This window comes from Molossus molossus, unplaced genomic scaffold (assembly GCF_014108415.1).
Source record: "Molossus molossus isolate mMolMol1 unplaced genomic scaffold, mMolMol1.p scaffold_m16_p_8, whole genome shotgun sequence".
Classification (NCBI taxonomy): Eukaryota; Metazoa; Chordata; class Mammalia; order Chiroptera; family Molossidae; genus Molossus; species Molossus molossus.
The window spans coordinates 29,825,958-29,853,899 of record NW_023425402.1 but is presented as its reverse complement, the minus strand read 5'-3'; the positions used below and the strand labels follow the sequence as shown (position 1 = coordinate 29,853,899).

Sequence of the window (27,942 nt, the reverse complement as noted above, 5' to 3'; positions counted from 1 at the left end):
CACACACACACACACACCTGTTGCCATGGGGTTTTTTGCAAAACCCACATTGCTTGCTGGGAGTCCACATATTTTTGCTTTCAGATGAAGAGCTATGATCTGAGCCTTCTTTTTTTATGGTAGCTATGTTATCTGGAATGAACAATGGTGGCTCATCCAAAGAAAAGCTTTTGCTGCTTCTTCTTTGGCGGGGTTGTAGGTTCTTCTCATTTTTTTTTACTTTCAGTTTATCCTCCTCCTTAAAATGCTCTGCACCAACTGCATGTTCAAGTTCTTCCTTCACATGACTATTGGTTTTCACTAATGGAACCAGCTGCTGGGGCTTATGGCACTGTTTCTGGCAGGAATGTAGTAAATGTCCAGTTTGTGCAGGATGATGAGGTTCTTTAGAGCAACCAGGGTGACCATGAGGCTTTTCACTCAATGAATGAGTTACGGATTTGGAAACCTGTACAAAATTTTGATCTTGCATTTTTTTTGATATAGAATGAGCTTGATTTCTCACAGACTTAACCCCAGAATTGCAACTCTGAATCTTTGAATCCTTATCAACTTGTTTTTTCCTCACTTTGACTGGCCTATAAAAAGTTTGCTGAGATTCTGGTTCATCAGCATTTCGTTTCACACTTTTGACACTAGCTTTAGTTTTGTTATGCATTAATTCATGCTTTGCCACAACAATTTTTTTCAGAGTATCTGTGGTCATGTTTTGCTTAGAGTGAATCACAAGTTTTGTGTGTTTAGATTTTATGTTTTTTGACTCTAAGCAAGAAAGATTACTTGACGGGCTGTTTCTGTCATCCTGGAGGTTTGCTGTTTCATGAGACTCCATTTTAAAACTTTCAACAATATTCAACTGTTTTGAATTCTGGTCAGGTGCATCACAAACAGCATTTTCAACAATACTATTTTCTGGTTCAAAAGCACTAGTATCAACCACCTCAAAGTTTGATTTGTTAAATTCAGTGCTCTCCAACTGTTTATGATTAGACTCTGTGTCTTTACAATAACCCAATGGTTCTAGTTCATTTCTATGAAGGGAGTTCTTAGCTTTATCAGATTCCATGGTATTCTTCAATTCTAAATGGCATTCATTTACTTCATCCATAGTATTAGACAAACCTACAAGGTTCTTTTCGGTCTTATTTGAATTTGTACAAGCATCACCACCAGAGAGAGCAGCAGCAGATGTGGGTTCCTCAACAATTTGGTCACCTTCATGGGATAATTTTACTGTTTCCTTTGATTCTTGTTCAACTTCTCTCTTTGCCCTCATTTCTTCAACAATAGTCTCATCTATTTTATCTGAAATAGAATCATTCTGTTCATGTTCTTCTTTATCTGAAAATGTAAACAATGGGCTACTAACAGTCTTGATTTTACATTCCATCAGAGCTTCATTTTTCTTTTCTTCAATACTATCACAAGTCTCTGAAAGGAGTGGACAATTTAATTCATGAGATGGTACATTTGCTTTTCCCTGATTATCACACTTCTGCTTAGAATCCAATCCAGCTTCATCCTTCATTTCAAGACAAGGTGACACTGAAGAATGACTTGAAGATGCTGATACTTCCGGTGCCACTTCAGTTTGTTCCATATGTCGACTGCCCCTTCTGCTCTCTTTATGGTATTCAGGTTTCGGTGATGCGCAAACTTCTTCTTTGATCTGACACCTTTCTGGTTGTTTCCCCCCTGCTTTAGGGGCAGATAGAGTCTTCAAAGATGCTTTTTTTGTGCTATTTAAAGGTGCTGCATTTGAACGCTTGGCAATAGTGCTTTGTCGCAAACTTCTTACTTGTTCTATCACAAGGGAAAAAAATAAAAATAACTTAGCTATTTTGCCATGTGTTTTTATTTCAGTACAACTTAGAATATACGTTTCTTTATTCTGAGCTACAAAATGTATCATTACAATGAAAATGTACTGAACAGTTACTCATGATAGTGATTTTAAATATATATGCATACGTATATATGTTAAATTTTATATTTATCAAAGTTCTATAAATTCTGGCAGAGGAAAAAAGCCTCTTTATAATTTAGACTATTATACCTTAATTACAAAACAGAAATGTTTTCATCATGTCGCTTTTCTATAAGAAATAGCTGAGTAAAATAAGCTTCATTCACATCAATATCCATCCTAAATTTTAAACATTAATATTTTTAAATATATAAAACCAAATAAATTCAGGTGCCAATAAAATATGAACTAAACCACCTATTACAAACAAGCTCTGTGAGTTTCAAAGCACAGCCTCAAAAGAACTCTAATTCCTTTCTGAATGTGCTTCACTTATATCACCATTTTCACATTCTATTCCTAAAAGATGAAGTATACATTACAGTATTAGATATAGGTAAAAAAGAAAAATTACATGTAAAAACGTTTAAATCAAGAAAATGTGTCATAAAAGAAAATGAAGTATGAAAATAATTTAATAAAACTTCCCACCTTTAACAATGCTTCTAACAAAAAACTCTATTAATTTGCATTTATTCCTTTCCCTATCTGTAAATATCCTTTAGGGGAAGGAAAAATACAAAAGTGGGGAGGAACAACAACAAAAAAAAAAACTAAGTAATTCACTAAGTAAAAAAACAAAACCCAAACTAAATTACAAAATAAAAAGCTATTTCCAAATCTATGCATATCCAATACTTCTGAATCAATTCTGTATAATAACTGACCACTACCAATTTTTTAAAATTATCCTTCCTTTCAATGGAAAATCCTACTATGCACCAGTTTTGAGAACACTTCCTCAATTTGTTATTATCGCTGAACTGTGAGACCCTTAAAGAATAGATGTCCCCGCCCTGGCCGGTTTGGCTCAGCGGTTAGAGCGTCGGCCTGCGGTCCGGAGAGACCCGGGTTCGGTTCCCGCTAAGGGCACGTACTTCGGTTGCAGTTTGTCCCCGGCCCTGGTTGGTCGTGCAGGTAGCAGCCACTCGATGTGTCTCTTAACATCGATGTTTCTCTCTCTCTCTCTCTCTTCCTCTCTTTCCCTCCCACTCTATCTGTACAAAAAATGGAAAAATATCCTCGGGTGAGGATAAAAAAAAAAAGGAAAAAAAAAAAAAAAAAAGAATAGATGTCCCCATTTGTCTACAGCAGTCCTAGGCATACCCTTTCACCGTCAAGTGTCCCAGTTTGGACAAGAAATTAAATGGTCATCCTAATCTTAGAGATCCTCCCTAACTTCCCCAGGACTTAGTACAATATTTGGTCATTAGGTTAAGCACTCAATAAATTTTAAAAATTTCTTAGTGGATTATAAATTGTTTATCACATGTTCAACTATGTAACATTTTTAAATAACTAAAATTTTAATGGCTAGTTATCAATATTTAGATGATTTTTAAAGCTCTAGAGACAGCCTGTAATAATGTACAGCTCTATTTTATTCATCTACCCTAACATAAAATAAATGAAGAACGTTTAACGCCCATTACCAAAATGGTGCTTGAAATGATAAATGAATAGCATATTCAACTGTGAAGGTAGTCAGATAAAAAATTGTTTGTAATAGTCACTGATATATTGAGCAAAGAGCAAAGTCACTTTTTCTCCTCCAAATATCAACTGCCTTAGTTTGAAGCCTGGCTACATAGGTCAAACATTTGTCTACAATGTGCATTATATCTTTTCATTTCTCAAAGTCACAAGTATATACCAAATAACTGATTAAAAATATAAACTGAGAAAAAGATGGCAAAGTAAATATATACATCCAAATCAATCCACTTTTCAAAACCCCACTAAAGTTATAGAAAAGACATGAACCTAAAAGGAAAGAACAGGAGAAGAGAAAACAGTGACAGTTTTGGAAGCCAAGCAAGAGGTGATCAAGAAGCAACTGATGTAAGAAATCAAAAATAAGACAAACACGAAAAGCTGTCAGCGGTAGCAAGAACCAATACCACTGACACCTCAAAAGGCTTAGGAATTGGTGACCTCAGATGATTCTAAAGTGGAGATGAAGGCAGTGGTTAAAATGAGAAGGAGTTGAAAGCTATTAAAAAGTAGTTAGATCCCTAGCTGCCTCGCTCCAGCTCCACCTGTTTGGGCAACTCCTCCTCCTCCCTGGTCCTAATCTAAAACTAAAAGGCTATTCTCTGGACAGTGTAAACCAAGAGTTTCTAGGCTAAGGAACATCAGTCACAGATAAGAATTGAAGAGTAAAGTACACTGAAATTTGTGAGATTAACTGAATGTGTACACACTGAGAAGTGATACATCCCAGTCATCTTCCCTCAAGGGCTCCCATAATACACTAGCAATCTAATGAGCCTACGGGGAATAACCTAGATTCTGACATCAGGATTCCTCCAAAAACAGCAGCCAGGTGATACTGTGATGCTCACAGTTAACAAAACCCAATCCATACATTAAAAGGTCCCATACAGTTTTAGTTCCCTACTCCTAAACATAAGTACAGAATAAAGGATCAGACATGTTTGAAAGTCTCTACCATGAAAGACTGAAGGCCAAAAAAAAAAATAAAAAAAATAACATGGAAAAAATTAAACTATTAACTATGAAAGACAAAAACTTTTTAAAACACCGTGAGTACCTTATGAAAGAAAACATAAGATACAGAATACATGAAATGAGACTACAAAAAAGACTATTCCCAAAGCAAAAAGAAAAGAACATTTACAAATTATAAATGTAAAACTTGATGGAAAAATTGGAGGACAAATATGAGAAAATTTCAGCAAGTAGAGGAAAAAGACAGAGGTGGAAAGCAGGCAAAATAAAGAAAATGGAAGGCCTAGGCCCGGCTCTCTAACACTTTAGAATAATAGGAGCTCCAGAAAGCAAGAGCAGAGAAAATAAAGAAGGGATGAAATAATTCAAGAAATTTTCCCAGAAATGAATAATAATAGTTTCAGACTAAAAGGACCTACTGTATATCAAGTTCAATATTTAAAACACACACAGACCTAAACCAAGACACAATACCAGAAATACCAAAACACTAGAGCTCATGAGGAAGAAATTCTACTAACTTCCAGAAGAAAGGCAGCTAACATACCAAAAAAAAAAAAAAAAAAGGGCCTGGCTGGTTTTGCTCAGTGGTTAGAGCATCATCCTATGGACTAAAAGGTATAGCGTTTGATTCCCAGTCAAGGGCATGTACCTGGATTGCAAGTCTGATCCCAGGCCCCAGTCAGGGTTGTGCAGGAGGCAACCAATCAGTGTGTCTCTCTCACATCAATGTTTCTCTCTCTCTCTCTCCCCCTCCCTGCCCCCTGCCCTTCCACTCTATCTAGAAATCAATGGAAAAAAAAAAAAAAAGATCAATGGAAAAATATCCTCTGGTGAGGTTAGACGATAGATAGATAGATAGATAGATAGATAGATAGATAGATGTTTTTTAAAAGGTGAAGATGGGATTCAAAATAAACTTCTCAATAATGAAGTTAAAAAAAAAATGAACTTCTGAAGGAAAATTATTTCTAACTATGAATTCAATGTTCAACCAGACCATGATTCTAATATGAGAACAGATGAAACACATTTGCAAACATAATAGATTTAAAAATGTCTATCTCCATGTTCATTTCTCTCACAAAACTACCAGAAGAGGTGTGTCACCAAAATGAAGGAGTTAAACCAAAAAAGAGGAAACAAACTACAACACAGAATAGAATCATCAGAATGGCAGGGGGAGAGCCCTGAATAACAGCTGTGCCTCAGGCTTATAGGGCTAACACCTCAGTCCAAATAGGAGCAGATCATAAGGCTCCAACCAAGAGATACTTCTTCAATGAAATAAAAATGACAGAATATCTGATATAGACAAATATCTTTAGGAAAGGTTTAGACAACTGGAAAAGTGTTTGGGGTGTAACTAATGATATGTACACAAAAAACTGTGCACAAATGTATAAAGCCATAAGCAAATGAAAAACAAGATTAAAAAAAAACTTCTAAATCAAAAAGACAAAATGTTGTATAGGAAAAGAAAAATAACCAGAGTTTATTAAATAGATCATGTCTGATAGCATACAGAATCACAATAACATACATAATTACTACTACCCTAACAAAATTATATAGTAGAAGGATGAGAAAATATACTTTTGTGTGATAGGGACAAGAGAAAAAAAGAATGCTAAATCTTCATAATCCATAGTGGGAAGTCAATAAATACCTATATTAGAATAATCAAAAAGTAGCAATATACACGTTACTTAGAGACATGGCAGTAAATGTCTCTGGAGAAATAAAAATAGGTAGTGGGGCAGTGAGTACTGGAAACTTATAGAACTAGTCAATTCTTTAAATTATATGAATGTATAATTTCAATTAAAATTTGTAAAAATTTTACCAACAAATTGGTATACACTGAAAACTGATTATTATCAAAATGCTCAACAAGTTGACAGTATCTCACATCTGTCCCTATGCCTTTGATTTTCTAGGTAATCTTTGGAAGGATTACCTTGTGCCATTAAACGAGGTGATTTTCTTGGTGATCTCACTGAATTTTCTTCTACTTTGTCCCTCAAATTCCTGTTAGGTAAAATCAGTTCTTCTTCATCAATGGTATCATTGCCACTTTCTTTAACAACTCCTTCGTCCATAATATCGTCAAGACCAACAACTAGAAAAAAAACAAAAACAAAAAAAATTACTTCTAAAAAAGATTGGGGATGTTTAAGTACTTAACGGCAGTACAGAAAAACATAGTGAGAATTTAATGCAATACTACAAAGTCTTGCAAAATCTAGATCTATTCCTAGTATGTGATATTGCCACTACCAAGCCCCCAATTTAGTTTGGCAAACTTCTACCTTGAGGTAACTAAAAAAAGGAGATTAGCTATAATCTTTCTTGATTTGACCTCCACTCTCCTCTCACTTATCATTCACCGTATCTGTGTGGACATAATAGGCAACTACACCTGAGTACTCAATTACCCAATTTTGCTTAAAGTAGTGAAAAGCATTTACTATCCTTAAAAAACTTGTGATTCTAGGTTCATGCTAGAACCAAAAGATTCCAGTTCTAACGTTTTTTGCTACATGTGTGAAGGTATTGTTGATATACTTTTCAGTGGTAACAAACATACAAATGAAAAACACTATGGAACTTCCCCTTCCCCCAAATGCTAGAAAAAAAAAAGGTAGATGTTTAATTTAGCTATAAAATAAAATTACTTTCTCCTAGTGAAAAGAGAGTGGGGAGATATAGAAAAGGATTGGAAATTACTGAAGAAAATATAAACACTGAAACACTATACTTATATTGTCACTGGGTTTATTTCTTTATATAACAAATGTACCTTAACTAGCTGACAGAGCAATTCTAAATATGCAGTTATATAAAATCTAGTAAAAAGAATGTGACTCTTTAGATCAGAAGGCCTGAATTCAAATTCCTGCTGAAATACTTAAATAAAACTTGACCAAGTCACTTAACCTATCATATCAGTTTCTTTATCTCTAAAATGAGAATAACAATACCTGTCCTACCTACCTCACAGGGCTGTTGTGAGGAAGAAGTGAGGTGATGTATGAAAACTCACTTTGTAAACTTTAGAGCACTATATATATGTTAGTTATTATCTTCATCCTAGGGGTTAGAAGGAACCTCAAGAAGTTATCTAGTCCTCATCTTTGTAGCCAAGTAGAACTTCATTTAAAAGAGCTCAACAAGATAGTGGTCTATCCTAAAATTTAAAGAGAACAAAATTTCTTATAAATATACTTTCAAATGGTACAATCTTTTTGAAGAGCAATCTGACAACAAATGGAATCACAAAACTGCTAATACACTTTGACCAAAAGTTATAAAGAATATATGAATGAATTATGGAAAAAAATGCTGGCTAGAAAATATACTTTGAGTCTTGTTAGTAACAAATAAATAAAATGTGTGTGTATGTATGTTTAGACAAAAATTAGCAGGAAATTGATGAAAATTATAACAACAGTTATTCTATAAAAATAAGAATATACTTTTTTGCTATTTCCATATTTCCTGCCATTTGTATTACTCTGAAAAACAGAACATCACTGTGCTTGGCATTAAAAGCTTAGAGAAGAATATACTTCAGGAAAATTCATCAGGACTCATTTAAGATATAATTAGAGGAGAAACAGGTAGGGCGTTCAGTTAGAAGACTGCCCCACCATGATGGAATACTTATGTTGCCACACATTTCACATATGTTCTCAAAGAATTTTTAATATCATATTTGTAATTCTACCATGTTCATTTAAAAAAGCAAAATTTAAAACTACTTTTAACAATTTTACATAAAAGCATATATAATATATGCACTACAAATATGAATACATAGAAATGAATCAAAGAAAAAAAACAGCAGAGTGTTATATCCATCATTACCTCTAGTGGTAAGATGGACAAGGAATTTTGAGGTTTTTTAATCACTGTTATTTAATCTGTGTTTTCCACCTTTTCTACAATGAGCATGTAGAGAAAGAAACAATTCAAAACAAGAAAATAGTCCAGGAGAAAAGGGATTAAAGCTTGAGTAACAGTGTTTGTTGGTAGGGAGTGAAAAGGCATGTTATGCATTTTAGAGCTATATTGCAAAGCAGAATCAACAGGATTTAGCAAGCCAAATCCAAATGTCAATTATTAGGTTTTATCATATTCCATTTCCTAGCAGCATCTGACATAGCTGACGCTCCTCCCCTCCACACTTATCTCCTCGACATCACATCCTATCTCACTAGCCACTTCTTAAAATTCTTTGATAGAGCCTCCTCTTCTTGCAGATGTCTACATGCTGGAAAACTTAACAGTTCAGTCCTCCCATTTCTCTTATCTACATTCACTTTTCCCTAAGTGATCTGATCCAGGACCATCTATACTTAGATAACTCCCAAAGTTACTTTTCCCATCCCCAATTCACAGGTGACCTTTGGAAAAGCATAATTTCACATCTCCATCAGGTATTTCAAGCATAACATAATGAATATAAACAATCACTCCACCCAATCTCCCACCCCTCAATAAAACTGCCCCACCTAGGATATTCCTAATAACAGAACCTACATTCATTCACCCCATTGTTCAAGCCTAAAAAAACTCTAGAATTATCCTTAGCTCCTCTTTCCCATCTCCTACAAAATACATCACTCATCTGACCATTTACCACTTCCACAGCTAACATGCTACTCTAAATCACCATCAAGACCATAAGTCTCCTAGAGTCCCAGGTTCCTCTATTGCCACCCCACCATATACACACAGCTTATTCTTCACAGTCATTATTGTGATTCTTCTCAAATACATTTCCTTCATCTCAAAAATATCCATCTTTACATTAAACCAAGCTCTACATTGTCTCCATTCCTAGGGCTCTTACAGACCAAGGCCCCCCAACAACTAAAGCACCTACTTAACCTCTCAGTGCCTCAAATTCTTCTATAAAATAGAGAAACTAGTGGTCAGAGGGTTCTGTGATGATGAAATCAATACGTGTAAAGGGCACAGAATAGTAATCGGCATAGAGAAAGTCCCACTTTAACTGTTAACTGTTTTGTTTTGAAGTATACCTGTTCATGTAACTCACAACAAAAAATTATGTATTCCTTCTCCCTTCTTTTCTTCAACTCCCCCTAGAACAAATTAACCATTAAAAAAAGTATCTGAGATTTCTTTCTTCTAATGCAATCAACTGGTTAAAGTAAATCACAGTAAGGAATGAATAATCTCAAGTAAAGCCTCCAAATTAGGTACTTGTGCTTTAAAGAATTTAATCCAACTCTTTTTGCTAAGAAAATGAATAGAAGTAAAGGAGAATCTCGGTTCTTTTCAGAACACTGCCTATTCTCAGGGACTTCCCACATCTCCTCCTCCCAGGGCCGTACTGCAAGCTAAGCTTCAGTATTTGATATCCAACATCCTAAAAAGTAGTCAATCCTATTCAATACATCCACTAAAATGGGAACTTTGAGTTACCAAAAAACGAAAACTAAAAAAAAAACCCCACAATGTCCTGAACTGCTTAAGAGGTAACTATACAATACAGCCAGCCATACCATGCAGGAAAAAAAAAAAAAAAAAAAAAGCTGTTTCTCCCTTCCCACAATCCAGAATTAGGTGTCATTTTCATTTGGAAAAATTTGGCATAAAATCTAGAGTCGTATTCAAAAACTCTCCATGAGCCTAAATGTAAATTACATTAAAATCTCTCTCACCCCATCCCCAAATGGCCCTAATTAAATGTGCTGAGCTCTGATGCCAGTCAAGTCTATGTGAAGTCCTCCTAACACTAATACTATTTCATTTCAGAATACTTAATTCAAATCTGTTTTTGGAAGAAGGGATAAATGAGATACAAAGAAAATAGAACAAAACCTTTTGGAGTTAAATTTATTAAACTTCTCAACAACTGGGATTAGTTTAAATCACTTTAATACCATAGGAAAGGGAGAATCACTAGTAGGAAACTCCTCACATTTGACTTCCCTTAATTCATGCTGGCACTCCAAAAGCCAACTCAACTACTTCTAGAACAGTTATTTCCTCTATTATAAAAGTTCACATGAAGTATCAGATTTGAGAAAAAAACTAAAGACCATTGATATCTTTGCAGAGTCACAACAATAAAGGTTAGATATTTATTTGGTTAAGTCTTGTGTTTTGAAACGGAGTAAGACAAGACATGAATACATCCTCTTAACAGAGCCCAACAGCTTTCTCCTATACCACTGCAGACGACCATCCAGCCTCTACTTGGCCTCCTTTCAGTTTTGAGTTGTTTCCTTCATGGTAATTCACACATGTATTCCTAAAAGAGGCTGCAGCAGGATATACACCATCAAATTGTATGTTACATGTAATTAACCATTTTGGGGTGAATTTATCATTTTAGACATTAGCATATTCCTAATTTGAAATATACAAATGATGCTACTATGCAACAAACTTTAAAACATAGATTTGCGGAGTCAAAAAAGGCAAATATGTATTTTTTACTATTTTATCCTATCGTATGACTTTCCATGAAGATTACATATGTTTTACAGTGCAAAGGGCTTCATATTATGCCTCAATAAGAACTCACTGGCACTGCCCTGGCTGATGTTGCCCAATTGGTTGGGAATCGTCCTGTGCACCAAAAAGTTACCTGTTTCATTCCTGGTCAGGGCATATGCCAGGTTGTAGACTCAATCCCTGGCAAGGAGCATGGCAAGGAGGCTGCCAAACGATGTTTTTCACATGGATGTCCCCCCCTCCTTTCCTCTCTCTCTCAAATCAATAAAATAATTAAAATTTAAAAACTTTAAAAAAAAAGAAACATGGTTACTAAAAAAGCCTAAACACTTCGGATGTATAGACTAGACTGCCTTTTGGTATCTCTTTACCTTTGTTTACGCTCTTCCTACTCAAGTTTTAATATGTCTATCTTTCAACAATTTATATGAATTCTTCATGTAATATGTTACCTATTTAATGTAGTATGTCCCTGTGTTTACCTAATTTTACTGTTACTTGCTGTCAACAAAAGTTAATTTGTCTTCAGAATGCTGTCTTCAGTCACTCCAGCACTATTACATTATCTAACCTTTCTGCTGTAATTTAGATTTACTCTAAGACACTCTAAAGTCTTACATTTAAATATGCACAAATATTTCAACTTTTACCAAACTCAACATCGTACTTTAGGAAAAACAGGTATTTCATGACAAACAGTTTTTCTACCAAACAACTCTGAAAGAATAATATTGGGTTAAACAAAGTTAAAAGTTCCTTCACTGCAGATCTTCAGTGGCTTCAATACGCTGAAGGGCACGATATGAGGAAAAGAACTGCGTGTGGTATAGTGTAACAGTTGCCCATGCTCTATATTCTCTTCCCCCACCCACCCCACACACACCAAAAAAATAATTGAAATGTTATTATTTTAGAAATTTTTCCCCTTTTTCTCTTACATTTTCTAATCCATCTCATATTAAAACATTGTTAAAAAAGTCTCCCTGAAAATGTGTAATACATGTGTATGACTAGAAAAAGGAGTTGAAAAGATATACACTAAACAAAGGTTTTCTATGAAGAAAAGTAGTATTATTGGTGCCACTTTTTAAAGTTTTTCTTTTTTATGAAAGTTATACATACATACATTTAGCTGTCTCTAGTTCCATAAAGTCTGTTAAAAGAAGACATTACTGCCCAGCACCCATTTCCCCTTCACTTCTCCCAATGAACCTCAATTACTTCTCTAGAAAATGTAGACAGCCCTGGCCGGGTACCTCAGTTACTTGGAGCATCCTCCCAATACACCAAGGTTGTGGGTTTGATCCCCGGTCAGAGCACACACGAGAAGCAACCAATAAATGCATAAATAGGTGGAACAACAAGTCAATGTTTCTCTCTTTCCCTCTCATGCCCCCCCCCCCTGCCTAAAATCAATAGATTTTTGCCCAGCAGGTGTGGCTCAGTGGCTGACTGTCCACCCATGCCAAGAGATCACCAGTTCAATTTCCCATCAGGCCCAGGTTGTGGGCCAAATCCTCAGTGGGGGCTGAAAGAGGCAGCCAATCAATGTTCTCATTCATCGATGTCTCTCTCTCTCTCTCCCTCCCTCCCTCTTCCTTCCTCTCTAAAATCAATAAAGAAAAAAATTTTTTTTAAATCAATAGTTTTTTTCTAATGTAGGTGGTGTTACCACCTTTCATTGAAACATGGCTGTGAAAACTGAAAAAGCTTCTAACACAGTGCTTGTTATGCAAACAATAGTATCTTAAGTAATTAGTAGCCATTGTTAATATACCCTGGAAGATTTTTTCAAATTAATTTTCTGTAGCCCTAAGTGCCCTTCATTTTGACCCCTTCCCAACTGTCTAAATAATTGCTCTTATGGCCAGGATTATACTATTGAGTTAATATAAAAGTTAGGTGGTAATCATTCCCTAAAAATTTAACATTTTAGCCTGGCTGATGTGGCTCAGTGAATTAAGCATGGTCCCATGCACCAAGAGATCACCAGTTTGATTCCCAGTCAGGGAACATGCCTGGGTTGCCGGCTCGATCACAGGTAGAGGGAATGCAAAATGCAGCCAATCAATGTTTCTATCTCTCTTTCTCCCTCTCCCTTACTCTCTCTGTAAAAATCAATAAAAAATGTTTTAAAATTTTAACATTTTAATTCTATCCTAAAATATTATAAATTATTCACCTTTATTGAGCACCCAGTATGCATCACATGCTGAACGAGATTATTCTAGATAACAATTATTCAGAAGTCTCAAGATAAATGACCTAGTTCAACAAATAAAAATCAAGAAATGATGGGGGCAGAAGGTGGGGAAAACTAATACAAACTGAAATAAATGGATTACTTCAATCTGACAAAAAGGACTGACTAATCACCACTTAAATTAATGTATACCTTTCACTTGCTCTTTCTCTATTTGGAACGTATTTCACCGATCCAGAATCTTCAAAAGGCTGGCCATCACTTATCTCTAAGGATGCTGCTTACTCTTTTTTTTTTTTTTTTCAAATCCTCACCCGAGGACATTTTTTCATTTTTTGTTCAGATAGAGAGGAAGGGAGAGGAAGAGAGAGAAAGAGAGAGAGAAACATCGACGTGAAAGGGATACATCGAGTGGCTCCCACCCACATGACCAACCAGGGCCGGGGACAAACTGCAACCGAGGTACGTGCCCTTAGCGGGAACCAAACCCAGGTCTCTCTGGACCGCACGCCAACACTCTAACTGCTGAGCCAAACCGGCCAGGGCTGGATGCTGCTACTCTTAAAGTCACCAACACAGAGAGGCCTGCCCTAACCAGACCAATTAGACATTCTCTATCACCTTACACTTTACTTGTAAGCTCCCATGAGAACAAGTACTTTGTCTCAAACACCACTATATTCTCCAGCATGGAGTCTAGCACATAATAGGGATACAATAAATATTTGTTAAATTAACTAACAGCAACAAATATTTTTTATGTCACAGCAAATCATTTCAGATATCACTGCTGATATCTGAAATGCTATTTAATAAGAATGGTACCATAAAAAGAAATCAGTTAAAAAAAAAAAAAAAAAACACAACACAACCCTCTTATAATATAGATGCTACCATTACTTACCATTACTTATTGGTTTCACATGTCAAAGAATTGGATTTCAACTGGGCACTTTATTTTATAACACTGTGTTCCCTTTAACCTCAAATATAAGAAAAACCAGAGACAATCAAAGCTAAAAAAAAAAAAAATTCTTAGAGGATTACATATTTTTCAGTAGGTAAGACAAACATTCAACATCCTTAATCAGTAGCAGCCCAGGAAAAGACTTTTAATGGTTTACGCAACATTAAACAGAACGGAAACTCTATGAGGGCAGAATTTTGTCATTTTACTTTCTGAGATAGACCTAATTCCTGGAACAGCAGCTGAAATATACAGTGCTCAGTGTTAAAACAGCTTGAATTTTTTAAAAATAGATGAATATATACTAAAATGTCTTGGTTCCCAAGTTCTATCTCAAGAGATTAGAACCTCCACATTAAACTACACTCCAAGCAAGAAGTTACCTTTAACAAAAGAAATACAGTAAAACACCTCTACTCCATCACTGTAATGTTAAATAACTCCTTGCAGAACTCAGAGTAAGAATGCTCAAGTTTAGAAAACAGAGATTAGCCCTGGCTAATTTTGCTCAGTGGTTAGAACATCGGCTTGTGGACCGAAGGGTCTCAGGTTTGATTGCCGTTCAAGGGCATGGTACCTGGGTTGCAGGTTTGATCCCCGCCCCGAGTCAGGGTCATGCAGAAGGCAACCAATCAATGTGTCTCTCTCACATCCATGTTTCTATCTATATCTTTCCCCTCCCCCTTCTTCTCTATCTAAAAACGAGAAAAAAAAAAATCAACGGCAAAATATCACTGGGTGAACACTAACAAAATAAAACAAATTTATTTACTTAAAAACAAAAAAACAAAAAAAAAAACCACAGACTGGCCAGTGTGGTTCAGTAGTTGAGCGTCAACCAATGCACCAAGAGATCACCAGTTCAATTCCTGGTCAGGGCACATGTCCAGGTTGCCGGCCAAATTCCCAGTGGGGGGCATGCAGGAGGAGTAGGTCAATCAATGTTCTCTCTCATTGATGTTTCTATCTCTCTCTCCCTCTCCATTCCTCTCTCTCTAAAAATCAATAAAAAAATAAAATAAAATAAAATAAAATAAAATAAAATAAAATAAAATAAAAACAGAGATTAGAAGGAAGCATCCCAACATGGAGCAACCAAACAACAAAAAAGCTATTCACTCCGAAAAATAGAATTTTTCAGGGAATGTGCCTAACAACAAAGACTCTCTAGGGCTACAATTGATAAAGTCTCTTTCTAAAAAAAAAAAAATTTTGATCAAGTATATTAAAAGAGATTAAAGACATAATCTCCCATTTACAAATGCATCAAAAAGAATTAAATACCAAGGAGATGAAAGATCTGTATACTAAAAACATTCATGGAAGAAACTAAGGACACACATATAAAAAAAGAAAAGATACTCCATGTTCATTGATTGGAAGAATTACAATGTTAAAATGTCCATACTACCACCCTGGCCAGGTGATTCAGCTGGCTGGAGTGTCATCCCATACAACAAAATGTTTTCGGGTTTGATTCCTGGCCAGGGTACATACTTAAGTTTTGATTTCAATACCTGATCGAGGCACATACGGGAGGACACTGATGTTTCTCTGTCACATCAATGTGTGTGTGTGTGTGTGTGTGTGTGTGTGTGTGTGTCTCAGAATCAATAAAAACATATTCTTCAGTGAGGATTAGGGGGAAAAAGTCCATACTACCTAAAGCAATCTAATGTTAAATGCAATCCCAATCAAAATTCCAATAGCGTTTTTCACAGAAATAGAAAGAACAACCCTGGCCAAGTAGCTCAATTGGTTGGAGCTTCCTCCCAATATGCCAAGGTTGTGGGTTTGATCCCAGTCAAGACACGTGCACGATTCAGCCAATGAGTGCATAAATAAGGAAGACAACAAATCAACGTTTCTCCCCCGCCCCACTTCTCTCTAAAATATCAATTAAAAAAAAAAATCCTAAAATGTATATGGAATTACAAAAGACCCCTGAAAGCAAAGCAATCTTGAGAAAAAAAGAACAAAGCTGGAGCCAAGCACACTTCCTGATTTCCAACATTACAAAGCTATAGTAATCAAAACAGTATGGTATTGGAATAAAAACAAACACTTAAGATCAATGGAATAGAACAGAATCCAGGAAAAAAAAAAAACATGTATATTTGGTCAATTAATTTATGACAAAGAAGCCAAGAATATACAATGAAGAAAGAACAGCTTCTTCAACAAATGATGCTGGAAAAACTGGAAGGCCACATGCGAGACTGAAATTGGACCCCTTACCTTACACCATACAAAAAAAAACTCAAAACAGATTAAAGGCCTGAACATTAGACACAAACCTATAAAACTCCTAGAAGAAAACATAGGAAGTAAGCTACTTGCCATCACTCTTTGGCATCATTTTTTGGATATGACATCAAAAGCAAAGGCAACAAAAGCAAAAATAAACAAATGGGACTACATAGAATCAAAAACTTCTACACAGCAAAGAAACCCATTGACAAAACAAAAGGGCAACATATGAAACAGAAGAAAATATTTCCAAATCATGTAGCTGATAAGGGATTAATATACAAAATGTATAAAGAACTCACAACTCATAAAAATCAACAGTAAACAGAAAAAAATTTATAAATGGGAAGATGAACAGAACAGACATACAAATAACCAAGAGGTACAAGAAAAAGTGCTCAACATCACTAATCATCAGGAAAATGCAAATCAAAACCACAATGAGGTAGCATCTCACACCTGTTAGAATGGTTATAACCAAAAAGATCAGAGTTAACAAGTGTTAGGATGTAGAGAAAAGGGAATCCTTGTGCTATTGGTGATGCAGCCACTACTGAAAACAATATGAAAGTTCCTCAAACTTTAAAAAATGGAACTGCCATATAATCTAGCAATCCCACACCCGGATAAATACCCAAAGTAAATGCAAAGAAGATAATGAAGAGAAATCTGCACTCCCATGTTCTCTGCATTCACCATAGCCAAAATATGGAAAAAACTCAAGTATCCTTCAACAGACAAAGGAATCAAGATGTGGTATGCACATACATACACATACACAGTGGGAGGGAGAGAGAGAGAGAAATATTATTTAGCCACAAGAAAGAAGGAAATCTTGCCATTTGCAGTAACAGGGATGGACCATGCTAAGTGAGATAAGCCAGACAACAATGACAAACACTACACGGTATCACTTTTATGTGAAATCTAAAAAATAAGTTAAACTTATAGAAACAAAGGATAAAAAAGTGATTTCCAGGGGCATGGGGAGTGGGGGTAAAAAAAAGAGTAAGGTTGAGGTTGAAATCTTCAGCTATAAGATAAATATGGTCTGAGAATTTAACATAAAATACGGTGACTACTGTTAATAACCACTATATTGTACAATTGAGATGGCTAGGAGAACAGAACCTAAATGTTCTCACACATACAAAAAAGGTAACTAACTATGTGAGGTGATGGGTATGGTATATTAACTAACTAGATGAGGGAATCCTTTTATAATGCATATGTATATCAAATCACCATAACGTACACTTTAAATATCTTACAATTTTATGTCAAGTTTACCTAAATTAAGGTAACATTTTTTAAAAACATATAACCTTGATAGAAAACAGTGTCAACTTTGCAATAAATTTAGAACATGCAAGAGAATTACCAGAAGTTAGAATACAGGAAAGAAAATTCTAATAAACCTAAACATACCTGATCACTTTAAATATACCTAGGGTAAGGGTCCTAACTTAATGAGTAAGAAATGAATTAATACTATATGTACTTAGTCTTGAAGCAACTGTATATATAGTTGTAATATACACCTCGTTCTATTCCAAAAAGTAGGTTTAGAAGTCAGTAAATACTTTGTTATTTTCAATAAGTCTCTCTGGTCTCTTATGAGCATTTTGGACTGGGTGCTACCTTGCCAGGTTCATTTCAACTAAGATTCTAATTCTAGAGCCCTTCCTAAGGAAAATGAATAGCAGCCCTCAGAGAAAAACTAACAAGGCTTATTTCTGTTATGTATACCTTCATAAGCATCTATCCCCTTACTTTTAGTTCACATGTTTCTAATAATCTCAGTTTCCTGGCCTCTCAATTACATGGATGTAATATACTAGATGTTTAAGAAAGATACACTAACTAGCCCTGGACGGTTTGGCTCAGCAGTTAGACTCTAACCATTAGAGCGTCAGCCCATGGACCCAAGGGTCACAGGTTCAATTCCCAATTAAGGGCACGTACCAGGGTTCCAGGTTTGATCCCTGGCCCCAGTGGGGGTTGTGCGGGATGCAACCAATCAATGTCTCTCTCTCACATAGATATTTCTTTTTCTTTCTCTCTCTCTCTCCCTTCCACTCTATCTAAAAAGCAATGGAAAAATATCCTCGGGTGAGGATTAAAAAAGATACGCTAGTAAATCCAAAGACATTTTACAGCAGGTCTCTAAATAAAGTTCAACGTCATTTCATTATAAAACATTAAGAACTTAACTTGTTTACATTAATCGACCTAAAGTAAAATTAGTTTCCTTACATACATCATTTCTCTTAAAGTCACAGAACCTACCAATGACATTAAGCGAGGACTCACACTGCATTTTAAAAATCCATGAACCCATTATAGCAACCTGAAAGTAAAAATGAAGGGAAAAAAAAGCCAAAAAATAATTTGCCTCCTCTGACATTGGATGTGATCATTTCACTAGCTCATTACTTTGGAAATTGGTAATCAAATGTCAATTCTTCCCCTTTAATCTGCCTCTTCAGTAGGCACTGCAGTCCAGAGTAACCAGGTAATGAGGGAAAATGTTTCTTTACTAGAAGAATGCAAACAAATAAACGTAAAAGAAAAGATAGAATTAGAAAATCATCACTTTGCTACAACTAATTCCACCAAGTATTATGAATGCATAAAATCATTAGAGGAAAGGCTAAAGAGGAACTAAATAGTTTCATGTTGCCAAAGTTATATACCCCTACAGAACATTTGCTATCTCAAGTATTTAGGAAGAAGAGTTTTGGCTGTTGCCACTTTAACCTAGTAATAGAATTTAACATTAAAAACAAACATTGTGCCCTGGCCGGTTTGGCTCAGTAGTTGGAGCGTCGGCCTGCGGATGAAAGGATCCCGGGTTCGGTTCCCACTAGGGGCATGTACCAAATAAATAAATAAATAAACAAACAAACAAACATTGTAAGACTTCTGATGTGATGTAATATTAACTACACAGCTTTGCCGATGGAAGACTCCTGGTAAAAATATGTTTAACCTAAGTCTAATCAAGCTTTTAAACCTAGCTCCCAATTTCAAGGAAATAAAAGAAATAGAAAAACCAAATAACATTGTATAGAAACAATATTAAAAATCCAAAACTTGGGACTTTTCTAAGAGACATTTGATCTTCTCTCTTCCAAAAGTTAGTATCATTGAAAAGCGTGTGGAGGCTTCAGAAATATAACCAAATACTGGGTTCTTGATTATGTCTTAAACCAAATTAAAGTAGTATTTTGGAAACAAATGGCAAATTTGAATATGAACGGTATATATTAAATTTTAGAAAATTATTTATTTTTTAGGTGTGGTTCTGGTTTTCTCATGTAGAAATCCTTTCTTTGAGATGCGTGATGAAGTTCAATTAGATAAAAGAATTAAATGGATAAAGTGGTAAATTGATAAATGGATACAGCAAATACAGCAAAATATGAATAGCTGAATCTTGGTAGTAGATAAATGTGTGTTATATTTAAGATGAGGTATACATTTTTTTTTAATAAAACAAGACAGCCCTGGCCAGTTTGGCTCAGCAGTTAGAGCATCAGCCTGCGGACGAAGGAGTCCAGGTTTGATTCTGGCCAAAGGCAAGTACCTCAGTTGCAGTTCCTCCTGGCCCCAGTTGGGGTCATGCAGGTAGCAACCAGTGGATGTGTCTTTCTCACATAGATGTGTCTCTCTGTCTCTCTCTGTCTCTGTCTCTGTCTCTCTCTCTCTCCCTCTCCCTCCGTCCCTCCCTCCCTCTCACTCCATCTGAAGATAAATGTAAAAATATCCTTGGGTGAGGATAAAAAAATAAATAAATAAAACAAGACAAAAGTTTTCCAAATGAGACACTGGCCTTATAAGCAGCCATGATATGTCATATTAAAAAACAGGCACACCAATCTGTCTCTTCTAGATAAAGGGGACATTTTAGTAATGAGTAAGAAAATAATTGCTTTTCTAAAAATAATCTGGGCTAAGAAAATTGATGTTTAGGAATATTTCCATCATTTTGTGATCTGTAACTAAAAATGAAATGTAGCACCTATAAAAATTCTTATGTGACTACTTTAAAATCTTCCCAAAGAAAAAGATTCAGTGAGTTTTGAGCTCAAATGGTGAGTATTTTTAAATGTTACAACTTCCTACTGGTTTAAAAGAACAGACAATGCAAGTGGCAGACATCTTCCAACGAAGCTGCAAATAACAGACTTTGTATACTTGACAAGAACAAAAAAATTAGGACTGTGACTTATTAATAGAACCTACAGTGAATTTCTTCCATTTGAATACATGTATCTTTCTTCGGTTATCTTTTTCATCCACAACTGTCATTAAAATCAAGTATCAAATTCAACTTAGAACCAGATGTATAAAAGATGATAGCAGAATGACCAGATGAAATTTTCAAAAATAAGTAAAAGTACAGTAAACCCTCGATTTTGTGGACCTCGATTTAATGAACTTTGGATTTACGGGACAAAATTTCTGATCCATGTATCATATGTGAAAATTAATACCCTGTTAATTTTAAAATGCTTTGAACCAAGATTTGCTTATAATTAAACAGCTTATTTTTGTTATTAATTCACTGTTATTTTTGACAAATTTTAGCAAATAGGCCATATGTTGGAAAAAACACTGTAGTAATTTCACCAACAGAATATTACATATCTACAACTATACTCTACATATTTAAATCCAATAGTTACTGCTCACAAACAATGTTCAGGTAATGATTAGCACATACGTGATCACACTGCATTTTGTGGTAACCAGTAATTGGTTCTGCTGTCGTAAGGTGTGACTTTCTGCAGCAATTTTAACACATGCAGTTTTAACATGTGCTCACCGATGTTCCGATGTGAGATAAGCCACACCCCAGCTGTGTGCATCTGTTTACTCTCAGTGACTGGTGGATGCACACATTTACTAGACCTATTCAGTATTCATTTAAAATTCCAGTAATACATATAGAAATTTTCTGTTAAATTGAACTTTTCATACATACAAATATGTCTACGTAAGTAAAAACAGATTAACTAACTTGTCAATTTTTTAACATATGAATTATTCGGAAAACCTACTTTATTATATAACAGACATTCAGCTTTAAATGAACATCCCCAATCACCTGAATTAGTCCGTTACATGGAAGTTTTACTGTATAGCCCTGGTGGGCGTGGTTCAATTGGACACTGTCCTGAACACCAACAGCTGCCAGTGTGATTTCCAATCAGAGCACATGCCTGTGTTGCAGGCTCGATCCCTGGAGGCAGCCAATCAATGTTATGCTCTCACATCAATGTTTCTCTCTCCCTCTCCCATCCTCTCTCTAAAAATCAATAAACTATTCTTTAAAGAAAAATAGCAGTTTGAATATATATAAGTATATTCAGTCATACTGCACTTGAAAACAGTTCTTGCAAAATTGCAACTTTAATAACTTTTAAAGTATAAATATCACTTTTATTTATCTATAGCTAATCTTTTCAGAATACCTACTGTATTATAATGGACATTAACATATTAGCATAGTAGGACAGATATTTAAAAAACATACAATATTGAGAAGCACTCAGAAAGGTCTTACTGATAAACATGTACAATGAAATGAAGCCTCAGATATACAAATAGCAATTTTGACACCTATCTCCTTTCAGAGTGAAGCAATACAAGAATCCAATCTCCCTCTAAAATTTTTTTAATGTTTTTATTGATTTTAGAGAAAGAGGGAGGGGGGGAAGGGAGAGACATCAAAGTGAGAAAGAAACATCGATCGGCTGCCTCCCTAATGCACCCCAACTGGGGATTGAACTTGCAACCAACCTGGGCATGTGCCCTAACTGGGAATCAAACTGGCAAACTTTTGGTGCATGGGACAATGCTCAATCAACTGAGCCACACCAGCCAGAGCCCACTAAATTTTTTGATACAAGCAAATGATCATGATCAATGAACAGAGACCTCAATTTACAAATTGAGATCCAAGCAAGTTCCATTAGCTAGGGGTAAAAAATAGATATGAACTGTAGAAAAGTCTCTGTCAAGTGTAGCAGAATTGGCACTGAAAACAAGCCAAGTATTCAAACCTCACAGGACCTGTGAGCTGGGGCCAGCTTACCAAGTAAAAGGTCCTGATCTTGCCCTGGCCTGTTTGGTCAGCAGTTAAAGCATGGGCCCGCAGACCAGAGGGCCCTGGGTTCGGTTCCCGCTAAGGGCATGTACCTTGGTTGCAGTTTGTCCCCAGCCCTGGTTGGGGTCGTGTGGGTGGCAGCCAGTCGATGTCGCTCACATTGATGTTTCTCTTGCTCGCTCTTCCTCCCTCTCTCCCTCTTGCTCTATCTGAGGATGAATGCAAAAAATGCCTTTGGGTGAGGATTAAAAAAAAAAAGGTCCTGATCTTCACCCTCCCAGAGTGAACTACAGAAGCTATGCTTGAGATCTTAGATGTTGCCCAATATCCATTCAGCCATCCTTCCTCATTCACTGGAATTCTTGTTTTCTGGCTGGGCACGTGGTCACCCAAAATAAAGACTATAGTTTTCAATCTACCTTACTGGTAGATGTGGCCACAAATTATGGGCAACAGAATGTAACATGAAATGGTGCATGCAACTTTCAGATACAATCATAAAAAAAGGGGCATACCTTCCCCTTCCCCCTTTCTGTTTTACTGACTAGAATCCCAACTTGACAGCTAGAAGAGCGCCATCTCAAACTATGAGTTAAACCTGGAAATAGGAATCATACATGTTGGTGCAGGTAAAGGGGCTTATGTCCCTGATATTGTAGAGCTCTGTACCAGCTCTCAGTCACTATTTTCTGAGTTAACACACAACAAAATAAATGTTTTTCTTTATATCACTGTTATTTGGGAGTTTTCTGTCTGTCACTCCCAGCTGAACCTAATCCTAGACCAAAATGTCAAAAATTTTTGACTGAGCTGAACCAGTGTTACAACCCATGAGAACCAAATCCATGACGGCAACGCACTTGGAAAATAACAGGGTGCCTGGAATAGGAAAAACATTTCTGGGGTCAACCTAAAGGCTGAAGATGCCTAGGTTTATAATTTAGAGAAATTCAGGTAACTAGTTTTCTAATAACAGGAAATAACAACAACTAGTTGAATTATGAAATTCAACTCTGGCTGGAAGGTACACCTATCTGTTAGACAGGGACGGTGGGCCAATAGTAGGGCCCTACAACAAGCTTTTGATCTCTTTTGGGGCCACTAAAAGTCAGCCAGTCTCATCCTAGAGATCCCATAAGAAGAATCACAGACGCAGCTCTCTTTAATCAGAATTCCTTTTTAGGGAGTGGGAAGGAGGATGTCAAAAGAGGAAAAAAAGGAAGAACATCTGTAATACTTTCAACAAAGATAAATTTTTTTTAAAAGAATTCTTTTTCAATCAATATCCTCAACAAAGTAAGGGGCTTAGTGGTTTAATTATTCATTTTTCAAACTGATGGGGGGAAAAACAGTAAGAGAAAAGACTATGGAGTTAATGAGACAAAAGAATAGAAGATCAAAACCAAGGTCAAGAAAGGATTTGGTCAAGGATCCTCAATTTTCTTTACAACAAAATTATTTTTTAAAGTAGAATTCACTATTTTAAAGATTAAATAAGTTAAATATCAGCTTTTGCACATCTCATATACAATAATATTCTATAATTATGAAAAAAAGTACATTTGATCAAGTTGGTACCACATTAAATAATTATCAAATGAAGAATCCTATACGTACACAGACAATGGTGCAGTGAAGGCCTGGGAGGGATGGGAGCATAGTGGAGGGTGATGGGGGAGAAGTGGGGTGGACATCTGTCATACTTTCAACAATAAGGATAAAACGTTTTTTAAAAAAAGAAGAATACTACTCTTTCAAAGTACAAAATCATAGTTTAGCCTTTCTGCCCAAAAAATACTACCATTATCCACACATAGTACCATAAAACGTTTTTACTTCACTATGTTAAAATGTGCAAACAGCCAATAATTTCAAGATCATATGCATCAGAAACCATCCTCGTTTAATAATAACAATAGTTTTGGAACTGTTAAAGAGCTCTCAATCATGTTTAAATTACATACATACTAATATGATAAGCTTCTTGCTTAAATTTGCTGACCTGAGACCATAGACAAGGTATAAAAATAAATACAGCTAGAGTAAGCAATTAATTCTGAAGAAAAAAAATCTTGTTTTCAGATAAAGAATGAAGCTGAAAGAAATTCAGCTGAGAAGAAAGAAGAGGTAGGTAAGAGAATTCAGAAAATAAAATACAAGATGGTTGCCCAGCCAGTGTGCTCAGTGGTTGAGCGTCGACCCATGCACCAAGAGGTTGCTGATTCGATTCCCAGTCAGGGCACATGCCCAGGTTGTGGGCCTGATCCCCAGTGGGGGGCATGCAGGAAGTGGCCAATTGGTGTTCTCTCTCACTGATATTTCTATCTCTCTCTCTCCCCCTTTCTCTCTCTCTAAAATCAATCAAGTAAAAAAGAAAAAGAAAAAACAAAGTTACGGGTTTAAAAAGCATGTGAAAGCTAATTTGGAAATATGACCACTCCTAACCTTTGTAATGAGAAAAGTAAATTCAAATTTATATATCTTCTGAAATGACTCCAGTCTGTTATTTTTTACCTATACCTTAACACAATATAAGATTATCTTTAATACCTGACATGTTTTCTCTACAAAATATTGTGAGCAATACTGTATGAGTATTACATTTACAAATTAATAAAAAAGAATATTTCATGAATGATGACAGCTATAAAATGAACAGATTATGATTAGTTCTGGGAAGACAAAAAAAAAAAAAAAAAAAATACCTTGCCTTTCTGACTCAAACCACAGGAGATATTTTTCTATTTTCTTGTAATAATTAGAGCACATGACCACCAGATGGTGGTAGTCCAACAACCAGATAGCCATCTTGTTTTAGACTAGTTTTTCAAAGTAGTCTTATAAGATTTGTCAAATGTACAGCTTCTCTATTTAAAACAAATTAAAAACTAAAATAACCACAATATGCCCTGGTCAGGTGGCTCAGTTGGTTGGAGAATTGTCCTGTAAACCAAAAAACTTCAGGTTTGATTCTCGGTCAGGCCACATACTTAGGTTGTGGGTTCAATCTCCAGTCGGGGTGCGTATGAGAGGCATCCAATCCATGTTTATCTTTCCTACTGATGTTTCTCTTTCTCTCTCTCCACCCCCTCTCTAAAAATCAATAAAAACATATCCTCAGGTAAGGATTTTAAAAATAAAAAACTACAATATAAACAATTATCAGACATAATTTTAATAACAATATCTATATATAAATTTTGTTTATGCTCTTAAATGCCAGGCTGCTGTGCACTCAATTTAAGGGGGCATCACTCACATGTTCTCTGACTGGTACCTAGTACAGTTTTGCAACCCAATTAGTAAAGTGCCCTCATGCTTATCATGGACTCTGGTTACAGGCAAATAGCTTTACCAGGGAAAGAGGAATTAGATCACTGATGCTTAGAAGAATGTCATCATTTCGTATATTCCTCTGCTTTAGTATACTTCTAGTTAGTCATCCCATGACAATTTACCTCTTTTGTTATATAAGTATATATCTGGTAACTAACTTATCATTCAAGATGCACTTAAAGACATAAAGTCTATAATGATAGAACATCAAAATTAGAGAAACGCGGTACTTCAGGGAAAAGGAGACAGCAAAAGATAATGCCAATACCAGTAGCTCTGTTTCAGAAATCTTTTTAGAACATTCTCCAACTAAAATAAATCATTATGAAATGGGAAAAAGTACAAGGGGTAGAAGTAAAAAGTCCAGGCCTATAGAGTTCCAAAGGAATCCAGGCAGTGATTACGGTGAAAATGGGAGCACAGGATTGTGCAATCCTGTTATGACTGGAAGAAAAAAGCGAGATTAACCAACTGGGAATAAAGAGGTTAGAATTGAGAGTTTTACGCAATAAGCTGCCACCTTATATATGCCAAAAATTATCTATGCCAAAATTATCTGCATTTATGGCTGCAATTATAAGGCTTCTCCTGACCGCTTATGTATAATAGAGGGTCCCAAAATTATCTTCTGAGGAAAATTTTGGCTCTGTCCTCCTCCGCTCAAGATGGGCAGAACAGCCTCCTATTCAAACAAATCTCCCCATCATGGCCTTTAAAGCTACACAATCCCATACATAGCCCTGTTTATTTATAAAGTTTATATCTATGCATTTAGTTGGGGGTGGGGGGGCTGTATTCCCAGCAGTTCTCAAACACTATTATATAACTCAACTTCACATCACTACATTTAAAAATCTGATGAGAAAAAGGATATCCAAGGAAACTACTTGAAAGGTAATTTAAAATCTAACCTGTGATGAGGCCAAACCTTTAGTCCCTGTAATACTGGGTGTACTGGGATACATATTGAGAGAGATTATAGAACATTGACTTATGTTCATAGAAAGCATATTAAGGGTTTTCCTTTATTCTATCACACATCATAATAAAACTGTGGATGAAATTTCTTTCTAGTTATAGTGTCAGAAATAGTTTTCCTTTTCTTGGGCACTGAATTTGTTTTTACTTCAAGGATACAAATTTTTCACGGTGGAATGTTGTCCTCTTACACAATGACAGCTAGAAATCTGAAAGCCACCTGTAGCATGTATTTTACTATGTTAACTTCTGGTCCCATTACCTGACCCTACATTTTTCTCCTTGCCTTGTGTTCTTTTTTGGACCACCCCACCCCACCCCCATTAAATTTTACTGGGCTCCGGCTAGGTGACTCAGTTGATTGGAGTGTCGTCCTGTACACTAAGAAGGTTGCAGGTTCGATTACCGATCAATGTTTCTCTCTCATATGGATCTTTCTTTCTCTCGCTCTCTCCCCCTCTACAAAATATCAATAGTCCAGCTGGTGTGGCTCAGTGGATTGAGCATCATCCCATGGACCAAGAGGTCACCAGTTTGATTCCCAGTCAGGGCACATGCCTGGGTTTCAGGTTCGATCTCCAGTAGGTGGCAGACAGGAGACAGCCAATCAATGTTTCTGTCTCACATTGATGTTTCTCTCTCTCTCTCTCTCTCTCTCTCTCGCTTCCTCTCTAAAAATAGCAATAAAACATATTTAAAATATATATATGTGTGTGTGTGTGTATATATATGTATGAATATGTATGTATACACACACATCTCAATAAAAACGTATCCTCAGGTGAGGATTTAAAAAAAAAAATTACAACCTAGTATGTGCTAGACTAGGAATTATTCCAGTGAACAATACATAAAGCAATTCCTGCCTTCATGGAATCATTTAGTTTAAAATAGAATATTTTTTGCCCTGGCCAGTCTGGCTCTGTGGTTAGAGTGCCAGACCACAGATCAAAGAGTCATGGGTTTGATTCCAGATCAAGGGCACATGCCTTAGTTTTGAGTTCACTCTCTGGCCCTGGTCAGGGTCATGCAAGAGGAAACCAGGAGACAGCCAATCAATGTTTCTGTCTCACACTGATATTTCTCTCTCTCTTCCCTCTCTC

The 27,942-nt window shown here is 35.9% G+C and overlaps 1 protein-coding gene across 41 annotated transcripts in view; it reads right to left on the bottom strand.

The window, feature by feature from the left end:
* PHF3 (PHD finger protein 3) overlaps positions 1-27,942 on the bottom strand; it is a 77,182-nt gene that overhangs the window by 28,478 nt on the left and 20,762 nt on the right. For 4 of the 41 annotated variants that reach the window (XM_036249088.1, XM_036249089.1, XM_036249087.1 and 1 more), the window contains 2 exons: positions 6,459-6,620; positions 18-1,803 (listed from right to left, as the gene is read on the bottom strand). The exons of 1 other annotated variant lie outside the window; for it this stretch is intronic. In XM_036249088.1, the coding sequence (XP_036104981.1) occupies positions 18-1,803; positions 6,459-6,620 (1,948 nt within the window). Of the gene's footprint in view, positions 1-17; positions 1,804-6,458; positions 6,621-7,495; positions 7,689-9,546; positions 9,610-14,097; positions 14,210-18,699; positions 18,761-18,846; positions 18,950-20,658; positions 20,718-22,715; positions 22,735-27,942 lie in introns of those variants that run through there. 36 more of the 41 variants (XM_036249094.1, XM_036249103.1, XM_036249095.1 and 33 more) reach the window with 29 other exon arrangements.